Source organism: Nilaparvata lugens, chromosome 5 (genome assembly GCF_014356525.2).
Source record: "Nilaparvata lugens isolate BPH chromosome 5, ASM1435652v1, whole genome shotgun sequence".
Lineage (NCBI taxonomy): Eukaryota > Metazoa > Arthropoda > Insecta > Hemiptera > Delphacidae > Nilaparvata > Nilaparvata lugens.
The window spans coordinates 73,957,571-73,975,499 of NC_052508.1; the positions used below are offsets into that span (position 1 = coordinate 73,957,571).

Consider the following 17,929-nt stretch of genomic DNA (forward strand, 5'->3'; position numbering starts at 1 on the left):
AAGCGAGGAAGAGATAGCGCCATTCGTTTTGTTAGATGATGGACAAGGATAGCAATACCATTGCTAATCAAACACTGCCATTATAACGTGGACCTCAACATAGATATTTGAATTATTTTCTTGCTGGTGCAATCAATAACTGGCCGAATGACTGCCTACTTTTTAACCTGACTAGCTGGTTACTAAGTGCGCCCTCACCTTGGCGTGATACCACGCAGTTTGTGTGCTGGTTTGCAAGCCCAAAATGTCATGCATTGGCTTGCCCTGTTCAGCTGTGCTCTGTTTTACTTTATTTACGATTAGAGCGATCCGAGACACTCACTCCACTACAGACACGTTCTCAATTCACAAGGAACTTGGACAAAATATCCTTGTTGCCAAACTGTGCGCAAATTCGATCTTTTAATGCAAGTCCATATCACTAGAAATGCTCGAACTGACAACTCTGAATCGACTATGTTGTCAAATTGGATATTATCACATTCAATTCAATTAATTCATAATTTGTTACAGGCTTAACAACAGTAAACATCGACAAATGTCATGTACATTGAAAACTTACAAATTATAACATTCATATACAAAGTTAACTTGATAGAATTCTAAAAATAGTGGAAATATAATTTAAGATCTAGTAAATAATAATGTCAGTTACAGCCCAATCCTATATAGAGAAAATAAAATAAATCAATAACTAAATAACTAAATAAATAAATCAATAATTTTATATCAATAAAATCTGGAAACTTGAATATCATACTCAAAAGTGAAGTCATAGTACTGCACATGTAGTTTCAGTACTGTTAAAGAATAAACACAAATGAATTTTGTCAACTTTTATTATAATTATATTATTATTATCATTATTATCATTATTATCATTATTATCATTATTATTATTATTATTATTATTATTATTATTATATTATTATTATCAATTTTTATTATTACTAAACGAGAATCCAAATGTTGTAATTCACCCCGAAGACTTCTGCTACTGCAAATATTGACAACAGGGTAAACAGCTAGATGGAAATTCGATGAGCGCTACTGTTCAAAAATTATTTGTCAGCCCGGGAATCGAACCCAGTACCTCCTAATTGCCGGTCAGAGATGCTTACCCTTACACCAAACTGACAATCTATGAATAGCAGCGCTCACTTTATACAAAGCCGTAGCGGCCAGCCAGTCTACAGTGGAAATTACTGAGATATTGCAATTATTCAAATGCTAATAGATTAATTATTATTATTAGGAGTATTGGGTTCGATTCCCGGGCTGACAAATAATTTTTGAACAGTAACGCTCATCGAATTTCCATTTAGCTGTTTACCCTGTTGTCAATAATTGCAGTAGCAGAAGTCTTCGGGGTGAATTGCAGCATTTAATTTGGATTTTCGTTTAATAATAATCAATTCATTAGCATTTGAATAATTGCAATATATCAGTAATTTCCATCTGTAGAATTTTGTCAACCACTATTACAAATACAACATTTATTCACATTCGTCACTGATTCCTCAAATCTTACCCATTAAAATTCACCTCCTGTAGGAAACGCCCACACGGTAAATTTGTATCGGAGATGTTTTTTGAACCGATTAAAGAGGCTATCAGAAACGCGTTGTGAATTTTTAGTTGCAGGATAAGAAAGTTGTGTGGGAACTCAATATGCAAGTGAAAAAGTGAGTGGAATTTTTAATTTTCCATTAAAACTTCGCACACTTCTGAGATTTTATCTCCTCAACTTGGAGGATTGTTTCCAGTATCAACCTCTCATGAGGATTAAAACTTGTGTGTTGATGTTTCAAGAATTGTTATTATGTTCTCATGTGAGATTCAAAGTTGCGTTGGCACTACTGAATCCAGAATGATCTCACCTGTGAAAACTGAACGGAAAGTTGAGCGTCTCTGGATTTTGGTATGAGAACTTTTTTCACTAGAGGGAAATACATTTACAGTATGGAGTGATAAAGTAATCACATGGAAAGATGAGGATGCCTTGTTACGGGCTGGAAAATAATTTAGTCTCTTTCTTCGATGATTATCAGTAAAAACAACATTGTGACGAGGCAATTAAGATTAGAATGTGGTGTTTATAGAAAGTGGAGAGCTATAGAAAGAGTGGAGAGCTATACCAACCTTGGATCCACTATAAATGAACAATAGGACCATTCACAAGAGATAGAATACCGAATTGAAAGCAGCAGAAGTATGTTCATATTATTTATTGTTTTTGAAGGGACGGATTCAAGGATCCAAATGTTCAAAGAACCCCACAAGTCAACCGAAGCTTATTGTGTTGCCAAGTAGTATATTAGTTAGGCTAACCTATGTCCTTTACAAGAACCAGGAGTTATTCCCTATTCTAACATTCCATTCATCACCTGGTTGCAATCCTTGTCACAATCCAGTGTGATATGCTTGGCAGTCTCTTCAGACTGATTGGTCCTCGTGACCTACGTGAGTTCCACTCCTGGCCTTTTTGTAGGTCCTTCCGCAAAGAGAGGGGACGCCAATTGCCTCTAGAGTGCCCGGCGCCCGGCCCCTTCGACTCAGCCTCTTGACCCACATTTGTGCCTGGAGTTTCACCCATCTCGGTCTCTTGGGGTTTTCTTTTTGTCCCCCCGAAACTCTGCTCTGTTTTACTTTATTTACGATTAGAGCGATCCGAGACACTCACTCCACTACAGACACGTTCTCAATTCACAAGGAACTTGGACAAAATATCCTTGTTGCCAAACTGTGCGCAAATTCGATCTTTTAATGCAAGTCCATATCACTAGAAATGCTCGAACTGACAACTCTGAATCGACTATGTTGTCAAATTGGATATTATCACATTCAATTCAATTAATTCATAATTTGTTACAGGCTTAACAACAGTAAACATCGACAAATGTCATGTACATTGAAAACTTACAAATTATAACATTCATATACAAAGTTAACTTGATAGAATTCTAAAAATAGTGGAAATATAATTTAAGATCTAGTAAATAATAATGTCAGTTACAGCCCAATCCTATATAGAGAAAATAAAATAAATCAATAACTAAATAACTAAATAATAAATCAATAATTTTATATCAATAAAATCTGGAAACTTGAATATCATACTCAAAAGTGAAGTCATAGTACTGCACATGTAGTTTCAGTACTGTTAAAGAATAAACACAAATGAATTTTGTCAACTTTTATTATAAATTATTATTATATTATTATTATTATCATTATTATCATTATTATCATTATTATCATTATTATCATTATTATCATTATTATTATTATTATTATCAATTTTATTATTACTAAACGAGAATCCAAATGTTGTAATTCACCCCGAAGACTTCTGCTACTGCAAATATTGACAACAGGTAAACAGCTAGATGGAAATTCGATGAGCGCTACTGTTCAAAATTATTTGTCAGCCCGGGAATCGAACCCAGTACCTCCTAATTGCCGGTCAGAGATGCTTACCCTTACACCAAACTGACAATCTATGAATAGCAGCGCTCACTTTATACAAAGCCGTAGCGGCCAGCCAGTCTACAGTGGAAATTACTGAGATATTGCAATTATTCAAATGCTAATAGATTAATTATTATTATTAGGAGGTATTGGGTTCGATTCCCGGCTGACAAATAATTTTTGAACAGTAACGCTCATCGAATTTCCATTTAGCTGTTTACCCTGTTGTCAATAATTGCAGTAGCAGAAGTCTTCGGGGTGAATTGCAGCATTTAATTTGGATTTTCGTTTAATAATAATCAATTCATTAGCATTTGAATAATTGCAATATATCAGTAATTTCCATCTGTAGAATTTTGTCAACCACTATTACAAATACAACATTTATTCACATTCGTCACTGATTCCTCAAATCTTACCCATTAAAATTCACCTCCTGTAGGAAACGCCCACACGGTAAATTTGTATCGGAGATGTGTTTTGAACCGATTAAAGAGGCTATCAGAAACGCGTTGTGAATTTTTAGTTGCAGGATAAGAAAGTTGTGTGGGGAACTCAATATGCAAGTGAAAAAGTGAGTGGAATTTTTAATTTTCCATTAAAACTTCGCACACTTCTGAGATTTTATCTCCTCAACTTGGAGGATTGTTTCCAGTATCAACCTCTCATGAGGATTAAAACTTGTGTGTTGATGTTTCAAGAATTGTTATTATGTTCTCATGTGAGATTCAAAGTTGCGTTGGCACTACTGAATCCAGAATGATCTCACCTGTGAAAACAGAACGGAAAGTTGAACGTCTCTGGATTTCGGTATGAGAACTTTTTTCACTAGAGGGAAATACATTTACAGTATGGAGTGATAAAGTAATCACATGGAAATAGATGAGGATGCACTTGTTACGGGCTGGAAAATAATTTTGGGATAGTCTCTTTCTTCGATGATTATCAGTAAAAACAACATTGTGACGAGGCAATTAAGATTAGAATGTGGTGTTATAGAAAGAGTGGAGAGCTATAGAAAGAGTGGAGAGCTATACCAACCTTGGATCCACTATAAATGAACAATAGTACCATTCACAAGAGATAGAATACCGAATTGAAAAGAGAAGAAGTATGTTCATATTGTTTATTGTTTTTGAAGGGACGGATTCAAGGATCCAAAAGTTCAAAGAACCCCACACGTCAACTGAAGCTTATTGTGTTCCCAAGTAGTATATTAGTTAGGCTAACCTATGTCCTTTACAAGAACCAGGAGTTATTCCCTATTCTAACATTCCATTCATCACCTGGTTGCAATCCTTGTCACAATCCAGTGTGATATGCTTGGCAGTCTCTTCAGACTGATTGGTCCTCGTGACCTACGTGAGTTCCACTCCTGGCCTTTTTGTAGGTCCTTCCGCAAAGAGAGGGGACGCCAAATTGCCTCTAGAGTGCCCGGCGCCCGGCCACCTTCGACTCAGCCTCTTGACCCACATTTGTGCCTGGAGTTTCACCCATCTCTGGTCTCTTGGGTTTTTCTTTTTGTCCCCCCGAAACTCTGCCGGGTCAAAAGCCTCACCACTTCCAAGAAGCTTTGCCTGAATGGCCGCCCTTCTTTAAGCAGAAGAAGAAAAAGAAGAAGAAGACAGGAGAAGAAGAAGAAGAAGAATAAAATAAAATAAAAGAGAAATTAACATGCATCTCGTCCACGAAGGCTTAAGCCTGTGTGTGGAGAGGAGTCTGTTCTTTATTTAGAATAAAAATTTTGTGGTTTGAGAAGGATAAAGTAATTCTTGAATACTGAATCCTTGAATAGTTAATAATTATTGAATGATAATGAGTTTGATCATTATAGAAAAACTAGCCGTCAGGCTCGCTTCGCTCGCCATATCGGTCTAGCCAGGGGGCTCCGCCCCCTGGACACAAGAATGAGATCAGCAGGCTCGCTTCGCTCGCCTGCATTCTTCATTTGAGCATTTCTATCATATGTTAGGACAATCCAGTCAGGGGTCCAGACTAAACGTCTGGCTAAACGGATATGGCGAGCGAAGCAAGCCTGACGGCAAGTAATATAATATTCCCAGGATTGAAGTAGCAGTGCCCAATCAATTTTTCCGCGATAAATGCATTTAAATCTTCAACTTTGTGCCAACCTAACAAAGTCAACTCAACTTAATGCCAACCTGACAAAATTATTAATTTAGTTGCCAGTTAACAACTGTTTCGAAGAGGTACTCTACCTAGATTATAGCTCTATAGTAACATATGATATGGAAATTTCAATTATAATTAAGAGATTGGGAGAAGAAGAATATACATGCTAAAAGACGAACTTTAAACCCTTAAAAACAACCCTTAGAGTTAAAATATTGCCAAAAGATTTCTTAGTGCGCCTCTAAAGGGCCAACTGAACATACCTACCAAATTTGAACGTTTTTGGTCCGGTAGATTTTTAGTTCTGCGAGTGAGTGAGTGAGTGAGTGAGTCAGTCAGTCAGTCAGTCAGTGAGTGAGTGCCATTTCGCTTTTATATATAAAGATTACTGAGAGGATGATACACCTGGAGAGCATTGATGCAACCCAATGAAGAACCTGTCACTGGAAAAGTATAAGTTATAAACAATGTATACAAGAAGCTTTAAAGAATCTCTCTTTGAATTTCCTCCTAGCTGTTCACCCAGATGTCAATATTTGCTGTACGTTAACAGCAAAAGTCTTCGTGGTGGTAGATATTTTAAATGTCAATTGATAGAAGTATAATATTTTATATAGTAAAGGGAACTAGTTATTATTCAAGGTTGGCCACATTGCTCCCAGAAAGTTTCCCTTTTCGATTGTAAAATCAGTTTCTCCCCTTATTCTTTATTCATCCATACAATAAGTACATTATCGAAATGATAAGGAAAGAAAAAATAAGGTAACCTTGTGTTATTCCTCTCCCAAATTTAGATAACGTAACACATAGTGAGAGATGAGTTAAGTCGATTCTCCAATTCACAGAATATTCAGTCCTCAAATATTTTCACAAAATAGATTTTCAAATTTACATGTTTCAAAACTAAACATAGAAGAAACATTCCAAAAACACTTCACTTTTTTACTAATTAATAAGAACAATATGAAAACTTTTACTAGTACTAGAAACTAGTCGTTGTAATATTTAAAATAATAACGGGTACTAAAAGTTTACATATTTTTACTTGCCCTATTACCATAGGCCTAAGGAAAGTATTGCTTTCCGAAAAAAATTAAGGTACCCCAATTTATAAATTTCTATACGTTTCAAGGTCCCCTGAGTCCAAAAAAGAGTTTTTTAGGTATTGGTCTGTATGTGTGTGTGGGTGTGTGTGTGTGTATGAGTGTATGTGCGTCTGTGTACACGATATCTCATCTCCCAATTAACGGAATGACTTGAAATTTGGAACTTAAGGTCCTTTCACTATAAGGATCCGACACGAACAATTTCGATCAAATGCAATTCAAGATGGCGGCTAAAATGGCGAAAATGTTGTCAAAGACAGGGTTTTTCGTGATTTTCTCGGGTACGGCTCCAACGATTTTGATCAAATTCATACCTAAAATAGTCATCAATAAGCTCTATCAACTGCCACAAGTCCCATATCTGTAAAAATTTCAGGAGCTCCGCCCCATCAATGCAGATAGATTCCCAATTATCAGGCTTCAGATACAATTTAAACAAAAAAAATGAAGTGGAAAATATTGAGCATGAAAATCTCTACAATTAATGTTCAGTAGCATTCTCACCTAAAATTGAAAATAAGCCCGAAATTCGAGAAAATAGGATTATTCAATTGCAAACTGTTTGCAACTGTTGATTCTATTAAATCATTCACTATGAAGAGATAGCAGACCTCATGTGTGTCTCCAGCGTTATTGCCCTGTTACCAGCTGGCTCAAATCTTTGAATAGTAGACTTGAGATGCGCGGGAACACTAGCGTCAGGTGATCATTTTCATAACGGCAAGGAAAGTTGTGTGAGTGCGCCACACCAGATTTTTCTTATTAAGAAACATTGTATATTTCATTCTCTATGATTGATATTATTAAGAATAGTTCTTCATTCAAACTCAATTGATTCCTTTAAAATAGAATAGGATGCTACAAAATCCGTGTAAATTTATTGATTGAATTGTTTGTTTGTTTCAGAGGAAATGCTGGGACTTTGTGGAATATGGGGTTCATTTGCAAGATCTTATCACGATTCTGATCGGTCGTCAATCAGGTAATTATCAATATTTTTCTAATAATAATAGTAATTTTGTCATGGATGTACTGGAGCATGATTTCGAATCGCATAGGATCCATTCTCATCAGAAATTCAAGACTTTCTTCCTTTACTCTGAAAATCCAATCTTCTTCTTCTTCTTTGGCTGTGCCTTATCCCATTTAAATGGGGTCGGCATTCCTTCCTCTTAGTCTGCCTCTCCACAAAGCCCTATCCAATGCTTGCTCTCTCCTCCAACCACTCTCCCGCTATTCTATCTCCCCACCTCATCTTGGTCTACCTCGTCCTCTCGCACCATCCAAAACCAAATCCTGCACTCTTCGTCCTACATAATCCTCCTCCCGTCGCTGTACATGCCCAAACCACCTCATCCTTGTCTCCTGCATTTTCTTTCCCAGTTGTCCAACTTTTACAGTGCCACTGATCAATTCATATATTATTTTATCTCTTCTTGTAACCCCGCACATCCATCTTAACATTCTCATCTCAGTCACTTCCATCTTTCGTTCCTGTTTCTTTGAAATGTGCCATGTTTCTGCTCCATACAGCATAGCTGGCCTCACAACTGATCTATACACTTTTCCCTTCAGTTGACAATTCACTCTCTTATCACAAACAACACCACTCATTTTTCTCTGTTCATCCATCCACAATTTATTCTATGCTGTATCTCCACATCTATGCTGTGAGGGTAGCCCATCATTGTTTCCCAATACCATGTACTGTGTTTTTGATCGGCTAATTTTCAGTCCCCTTTCCTCCAAAAATCTTTGTACTCTAAAAATCCAATAAATTATCTAAAAAACTCATCTGAATAAAAACATTTGAATTTGAATTGTTAGTGAATAAGTTAGGCAACAGAAGAATAAAAAGATCATTCACCCGTTCGTTTCAATATCATTGTTACAACCTATTGATTTGCAAAGGTATCTAATTTTAGTTCTTTAATGATAGTGGAGTGCCGGCTTCCCAGTTCCTATACTGGAGTTCATTGAACTCTTTTCTGCAGAACAACAGAAAATATTATCATAGAGAAACAATAGCGTAAGTAGATATCCCATGATTATTGTCGATTTTTACTTTTTTGGCTGGGTGAGAGTGTATGAACGGTACAATATGAGAGACTACCAGCGTCTGAAAGCTTTACAGGAAAGAACTACGTGGACTATCAGCTTGAGATAACAGTAAAAGTTGTGACATAAACGCCCTATACCATGGGATATCTACTTATGCTATTGTTTCACTGTGATATTATTGAGTGGTGGAAATGTGATATCACTTACCCTATACCATAGAGGAAAGACAGTATAAAATTTAAATAAAAATATGAATCTGAGTACCCAATCAGATTATTTCGTCACGACATGTTTCGGCTACTAATGCCATTTTCAAGTCTAGAGTATAAAATAACTAGTTTTATAGTATAAAATGCTATCGGTCCAATGCTATCTCACTCTATATACTTTTTCTTATATTTTTTCTTTGAGGCTACTCTTGAATAAAAATAGAAATCTGGTGTGGCGCACTCACACAACTTTCCTTGCCGTTATGAAAATTGATCACTGACGCTAGTGTTCCAGCACATATGAAGTCTACTATTCAAATATTTGAGCCAGCTGGTGACAGGGTCATAACGCTGGAGACACACGAGGTCTGCTATCTCTTCATAGTGAATGATTTAATAGAATCAACAATAATTTGCAATTGAATAATCACATTTTCTCGAATTTAAAGCTTATTTTCAATTTTAGGTGAAAATGTTACTGAACATTAATTGTAAAGATTTTCATGCTCAATCTACTCCACTTGATTTTTTGTTTCAATTGTATCTGAAGCCTGATAATTGAGAATCTAAAATCAAACTTTGCATAGATGCGGCGGAGCTCCTGAAATTTTTACAGATATGGGACTTGTGGCAGTTGATAGACCTTATCGATGACTATTTCAGGTATAACTTTAATCAAAATCGTTGGAGCCGTTTTCGAGAAAATCGCGAAAACCCCTGTTTTTGACAACATTTTCGCCATTTTAGCCGCCATCTTGAATCGCATTTGATCGAAATTGTTCGTGTGGGATCCTTATACTGTGAGGACCTCACGTTCCAAATTCAAGTCATTCCGTTAATTGGGAGATGAGATATCGTGTACACAGACGCACATACACTCATACACACACACACACACACACACACATACAGACCAATACCCAAAAACCACTTTTTTGGACTTAGGGGACCTTGAGACGTATAGAAATTCAGAAATTTTGGTACCTACCTTAATTTTTTTCGGAAAGAAATACTTTCCTTACCTTTGGTAATAGGGCAAGGAAAGTAAAAAGGGTACACAGATTATATTTTCATTTATATACTTTTTCTGTATGAAATTTGAAGGGTTCTGTGGCAAAGAGGACCTACAGTACGTCCTCAATGAAGGAAATTATTCTATTCTAATTTTATTTTCCCCAGTTCAAAGGTGGCATTTCATAAGAGAAATGTGAGTTTGGACGAAGCTAATTTCTAAAGCCGTCTCGAGACGGTCAATATAGTACAATATAAATAGTATATACTCATAAAATTAGGAGACCTTGGCCCATATGAATAAAACCAGAGCAAATGCTCATGAGCAAGAGCATGGAGCATAAGGTTTTGCTCATGAGCAGAAGGTGGAAGCAAAAGCATTTGCTCATTTTTATATGAATAAGCTTTACCTTATACTCTTACCTTATGCTCCTGGACTCTGGAGCAAATGCTCACGTATTTTAAAGATTTTTCATCAGCTGATTCGCTTTTGTAGCCTTACTTTGTTTTTATAGCTCACGGAAGCGCTAAATATGCAAGAAGGGGGCACCGCTTGTGTTTGCGTCGTCTGCTCTGTTTTCTATATTTATGAATAGAGTTTTAGGTTAGTTGAGTTTAGAATTTTGAAATAATAACGTGAAAAAATGTCATCTTTATAATAATCTCCAGCATATTCTTATAATATCAATAGCCAGCCTTCTTATAATCGACTACACTCTCATCTTCTTAAATGCATATTTCCTATTTTGTGATGGCTATCTTGTTATCAGGTAGCTATCTTTTGTATTTATTCTTGTCTGGGGATAATGGTGATATATATCATGGTTGAATCTAAAAAGAGTTCTATAGTTCTCAACTATTGGTTGTGATCGTATCTGGTATAGTTTCCTCTTCCTCATACGAATTAGTTGAGCCATTTTACTATGAGCAAAAGGTGATAAGCTGCTCTAGACTAGACTCACCTTTTTTGAAGCATTTGCTTCAAAAGTTGAGCAAATGCTCTAGTTTATTCATACAGTTTTGAATATAAGCTTTTACTCTTGAGCAAATGCTCAAACTATTTTTTTATGAGCATGAGCAAAAGGTTTTGCTCACGTTTATTCATAGAAAATGAAGCAAATGCTCCATATTTTAGAAGTATAAGCAAATGCTGAACTTTATTCATATGGCTCAAGGTCTATGAAGTGTTTATTCTATAATGAGGTTCACGTTATAATAGCAGTGTTTGATTAACATTGTGTTGCTATCCTTGTCTATCATTCATCAAAGCAGATATCACTTCCTAGCTCTGCAATGTTGCCAAATCTGTCTTCCACGATGTAGAAGTATAATCATAGAGAAACAATAGCGTAAGTAGATATCCCATGGTATAGGGAATTTATGTCGCAGCTTTTACTGTTATCTCAAGCCGATTACTGTCGATTATTGTCAATTTTTACTGTTTTGTTGGGGTGAGAGTGTATGAATGGCACAATTTGAGAGACTACCAGCGTCACACAGCTGCATAGGAAAGAACTATGTGAACTATCTGCTTGGGATAACAGTAAAACTTGCGACTTAAACGCCCTATACCATGGGATATCTATGCTATCGTTTCTCTATGGTATAATTAATTAAGGCAGAGATTCAGCTACGCTATTCACCTATTTTTATCTACTGCCATTATAACGTGGACCTCACTATAGATTCAGAGAACATGGGTTGCGTCTTTGAGGTAGACAGACGTCATTTGTACCTTGATAGCTTCGACTCAGAGAGAGTTCAGAGTACAGACAGAGTTTTCTGGTTATCTGATGTGTGGGTTTTGGGATAATTACTTAGGGTCTTCCAGTTCAGACGACAGGGCAGGTGAATCGTCTGAACTTTACAAGACGGACAATAGTCAAGCACTTGCATAATTAAGGCGACGGCATCGACAACTCTAGTAGTGCGATGACCTCTGCTGACCCCAGCCTTTCACTGTAATGACCTCGGTCGGATTTGAGGTTGGGATGGGGGCGGGTAATTGGTGGCGGGGGTGAGATTTTAGCTGTCGTTGCAAAACTTTGCTGCTGCTGGTCAAACGATTTGGGGCCAGCAAGGTTTCAACGTTGCGTGCAAGCTCTTGTCAGGTCGCAAAGTTGGTTCAAAGTTAGTGCAAGAGAGTGGGAGAGTATGGGGCTGGGAGAGAGAAAGAGAGAGTGAGTGTGTGTGAGAGAGATATTGAGCTGCTTAGAATGAAAGTGGTTCAAGTGAAAAATGTACACTACTAAGCTCTGTAATGAAGTGGATCCAAGTCAATAGTAAAGGGTGTTTTAGAGAAACGGGAAATTTTGAAAGTTGAATAATTTCAAGTGAAAAAGTAAAACAAATCTTTGAAAAATGTTTTTCTTATCATTCAATAGTAAAAATAATGCCATTTTAGAATAATCAATACCGTAACATCTAATTTTTGAAGATGACATCTTGCAGGTATGTTCCTTTTCTATGCGAACATTCCTGTAGTCTCTTCATCACATTGTCCATGGTTTGACGTAACATTACAACCGGAATTTGAAATCGTTTCTCGAATCTTGGCTTTCAATTCTTCCGTTGTTGCAGAATTGAAAGCCAAGATTCGAGAAGCGATTTCAAATTCCGGTTGTAATGTTACGTCAAACCATGCATGGACAATGTGATGAAGAGACTACAGGAATGTTTGCATAGAAAAGGAGCATACCTGTAAGATGTCATCTTCAAAAAATAGATGTTACGGTATTATTTATTCTAAAATGGCATTCTTTTTACTATTGGCATTCTTTTGACTATTACCCTCAAATAATGATATGAAAAACATTATTTAAAGGTCTGTTTTACTTGAAATTATTCAACTTTCAAAATTTCCCGTTCCTCTGAAATACCCTGGAATACAAGTTTCAAGATTATCACCTGGATTTTCTAATATCTTGTTTTGATAAAACGCCAATTATTCAAGAGCTTGTTGGAGTGACTTAGACCACTTTCGTTCTAGGCAGCCCATTTGATATTTATTTGGTAAATATCACCATAGAGAAACAATAGCGTAAGTAGATATCCCATGGTATAGGGAGTTTATGTCGCAACTTTTACTGTTATCTCAAGCCGATTACTGTCGATTTTTACTGTTTTGACCGGGTAAGAGTGTATGAACAGCACAATATGAGAGATTACCAGTGTCATAAATCTTCACAGGAAAGTACTACGTGGACTATAAGCTTGAGATAACAGTAAAAGTTGCGACATAAACGCTCTATACCATGGGATATCTACTTATGCTATTGTTCCTTATGACATTACAAGGTCTGACAAGACCTATGGCAAACACTGTTAATAATAAACAAAATAATAACACTTCTATGATGAAAAAATTAATTACAATAAGAGTACATAACATATTTGTGAAAATTCGTGCTGAAAATGAAAACGTTGGGTGATTATGTAGAATATAGAGGATTATGGATATGAAGGAATCCGGATTTTCGGTGTGAGAGAGAGAAGAGAGAGTGTATCTACAGTGGATTTCCACATAACAAGTGTATGTTATTTGACATGCATTTTCACAGTCCAAGAGTAACCATTGTTTAAAAATTAAAAGTGTTGATGACGGTGAAAATTCATGGCAAGTAAAATTGGACTGAAAAATGTATGCCTCTTGGCAGACGGTTACGAGGACGGGACCTGCAACTATCTACAGCAGATAATCGGGCCCGGCTCTACTCCTCTGTTCCGAGACACCATTCTCCAGGTTCAGTCAGTTACTAATATTATTAATAAGCAAGCCAAGCGAACACCTTTCTAAAATATTGTGCAATTAAAATTTTGCGAGTCCATTCAAGGACATTTTCTAATAATAATACTGAGGGTGATGCTCACATAAGGTCTCAAGCTTGTGCGTGGGTAATGATGATGAGAGATGACGACCACATTTAGGTAGTCGGGACCGACGGCTTATCGTCTCCTCCGAAAGACTCCTCCGTATCTATGTGATTGTGCTGTGGTCAAAAATTTTGCCCTGGTCGAGGTTTCGAACTCAGGTTCTCTTGATTATTAGACCGGCGCGTTATCACTTTCAATTTCAATTTCAATTTATTGGAAATAAATTGGACATTGTAAAGAATGTAGTGAATCAGTGTGGATACGACAGGCACACTGCCCAAAACCGCACTCCACACAAAATAATACAGAAGAAGAAAAAACAACTTGTACAGAAATTAAACAAAAATTTAAGAATTACATGCTAAATCTTAGAATAAAATACTAATTATTTATATAATTATATTCGTATCGTACAATATAAATAAGTTTAATTGAAATAAGAGAAAAATAAGAGCAAGTTGAATATAAATGAGAAAAAAAGAGTTGGCTAATTAAACTAAACAAAATTACAATGAAAATAATAAAATAGAGAAGAAGTAAGGTAAAAATATATTTAGAGATAGATAGCAGAAGAAGAGAGGAGAGAGAGAGAGAGGGTGCTTAAAGTTGAAAATTGACAAAAGAACTAATATTCAAGTAATATAGAGCATGATTTAATAGAAGCAAGACGGATTGAAGAGATCGATATCACGAGATACTGTGTTGAAAAGTCTCTTGGATCGATTGATGGGTGAGTTATAATCTTGCAACGTTCGAGATCTTGGTGTAAAAAACGAAAAATACCTCCCACGAGAAACAGTCGGCACATAGAAGCCCAATCTTTCCAGGTGGTTAGGATGCTGTGTAAGACCATTAACTACTTTATATAAATGTAAGATTACGTCTGGACTCTAATTTAGGAATTTTGAACATGATTCTGAGCTGTGAAGTGGGTTAAAATACAGGTAGCGAAGGAATTTATTTTGAACTTTTTCAAGAGAATTAGAATATTCAGCATGATAAGGATCCCAAATAATTGAGGCATACTCCAATCTACTTCTCACTAACGAATGAAAAAGACTAAGAAATTGTCAAAAACCACTGATTTATTGATAGTTAGAAAGACCGGTTTCGGTTATTACACCATTGTCAATCTCTGATAAACTAAAACTAATACAAGAGCAGCAGAATTTATACTAGTACTGCTAGTAGCAGTACTCGCCTACTAGTATAAATTCTGCTAGTAGTTATACTAGTAGGCGAGTACTGTTAGTACTGCTAGTAGCAGTACTCGCCTACTAGTATAAATTCTGCTAGTAGTTATACTAGTAGGCGAGTACTGTTAGTACTGCTAGTAGCAGTACTCGCCTACTAGTATAAATTCTGCTGCTCTTGTATTTAGTTTTAGTTTATCAGAGATAGACAATGGTGTAATAACCGAAACCGGCCTTTCTAATTATCAATAAATCAGTGGTTTTTTGACAATTTCTTAGTCTTTTTCATTCAATATGAATAATTACCACAATATCAATTTCTCAACTACACAAAAAGTCTTACTAACGACTTGTACAGATATATGATGGTATCTAAATTACGAAAATGTTTGCAAGTTCTAATAAAAAAGCCCAACAGTCGATCAGAAACATTTAAAATGTGTTCAATATGAGAGATGAATCTTACTCCAACGAGCCACACATTTTTCCATCATAGCTTTCCACCATTTTTCCATCGAACCCATTTTGCAACCACAGAGTATAGAATGTACACACTGTAATAGAATGTATGAATATACTCTCTGTTTGCAAGTGGAGCAATCGATACATTTCACACGAACGTGAACTATTAAGCAGCTATTGCCTCAGAACGGGGACAGAGCGATCTTGATTCAGATTAGTCACTCGATATGAGAGTGCATATCTAGCGTGAGCAATTTGCCTCCAATTTTATGGTTTCGGGTTGACGTAAATGGCATACAATCGATGGGGGAATGTTTAGCCTAGTTTATACGATGCCAATATTGGCGAGACAATTGTCCGAGGACAGTTGTCATCACGTGGTTGCCAATTATTGTCCAAGGCAAGTCCAGCTGAGCGAGAAGATGGGACAAACTATTGCCACGACAATATTCGAAAACATGGCCGAATGCTTGTCGTCTATTGTGTCCCGTGAGGACTTGAAACGAATGTTAAACCAGCTTTGCAAGGAATTTATCAGTGAGTCTTGCAATGTGCTGGAAGAGGAGATATATAAAAATCTGGTGTGGCGCACTCACACAACTTTCCTTGCCGTTATGAAAATTGATCACCTGACGCTAGTGTTCCCGCGCATCTCAAGTCTACTATTCAAAGATTTGAGCCAGCTGGTGACAGGGCAATAACGCTGGAGACACACATGAGGTCTGCTATCTCTTCATAGTGAATGATTTAATAGAATAAACAATAATTTGCAATTGAATAATCACATCATTTTCTCGAATTTAAAGCTTATTTTCAATTTTAGGTGAAAATGTCACTGAACATTAATTGTAGAGATTTTCATGCTCAATCTACTCCACTTGATTTTATTTTTGTTTCAATTGTATCTGAAGCCTGATAATTGGGAATCTATCTGCATTGCTGGGGCGGAGCTCCTGAAATTTTTACAGATATGGGACTTGTGGCAGTTGATAGAGCTTATCGATGACTATTTTAGGTACGAATTTGATCAAAATCGTTGGAGCCGTTTCCGAGAAAATTACGAAAAACCCTGTTTTTAATAACATTTTCGCCATTTCAGCCGCCATCTTGAATCGCATTTGATCTAAATTGTTCGTCCTTATATTGTAAGGACCTCACGTTCCAAATTTCAAGTCATTCCGTTAATTGGGAAATGAGATATCGTGTACACAGACGCACATACACTCATATATATACACACACACACACACACACAACACACACACACACACACAACACACACACACACACACACCACACACACACACACACACACACACACACACACACACACACACACACTATTACCCTATTACCATAGGTAAGGGAGGTATTGCTTCCCGAAAAAATTAAGGTACACCAATTTGTGAATTTCTATACGTTTCAAGGTCCACTGAGTCCAAAAAAGTGGTTCTTGGGTATTGGTCTGTATGTGTGTGTGTGTGTGTATGAGTGTATGTGCGTCTGTGTACACGATATCTCATCTCCCAATCGGAGGAATGACTAGAAATTTGGAACTTGAGGTCCTTACAGTACAAGGATCTAACACGAACAATTTCAATCAAATGCAATTCAATAAGACGGCTAAAATGGCGAAAATGTTGTCGAAAACATGGTTTTCGCGATTATCTCGAAAACGGCTTCAACGATTTTGATCAAATTTATACCTAAACTAGTCATTGATAAGCTATATCAACTGCCACAAGTCCCATATCTGTAAAAGTTTCAGGAGCTCCGCCCCATCTATGCAAACATTGATTTTAGATTACCAATTAACAGGCGTCAAATACAATTTGGACAAAAAAATTCAAGTGGAAAACATTGAGCATGAAAATCTCTACAATTAATGTTCAGTAACATTTCATCTAAAATTGAAAATAAGCTCGAAATTCGAGAAAATGTGATTATCCAATTGCAAACTGTTGGCAGCTGTTGATTCTATTCACTATGAAAAGATAGCAGACTTCGTGTGTCTCCAGCGTTATTGTCCTGTCACCATCTGGCTCAGATCTTTGAATAGTAGACTTGAGATGCGCGTGAACACTAGCGCCAGGTGATCAATTTTCATAACGGCAAGGAAAGTTGTGTGAGTGCACCACACCAGATTTTTATTCAAGAGTAGCCTCACAGAAAAAAGTTTCCACTTCAGCTGCACCGAAGTCATGAACGTTCATGACTTCAGCAATTGCAGCGAGTGCAGTTTGCCGCGCATTCTTATCCTTATACAATTTGTTTCAGTTTCAGTTTTTAGATTCAAGTTTTCAGTTTCAAGAGTGCAGTTTCAAGTTTTACGTTTCTCGTTTTCTGAAATACGTATTCGTTTCTCTGATCCCATAAACATCTTTGATCTTCATAAAGCTCAAGAAATTTA

General features: G+C 36.5%; 1 protein-coding gene across 2 annotated transcripts in view; it reads left to right on the forward strand.

The window, feature by feature from the left end:
* LOC120351518 overlaps nt 1–17,929 on the forward strand; it is a 57,558-nt gene that overhangs the window by 18,294 nt on the left and 21,335 nt on the right. For both annotated transcript variants that reach the window (XM_039429260.1, XM_039429261.1), the window contains exon 2: nt 7,617–7,692. In XM_039429260.1, the coding sequence (XP_039285194.1) occupies nt 7,617–7,692 (76 nt within the window). The remainder of the gene's footprint in view (nt 1–7,616; nt 7,693–17,929) is intronic.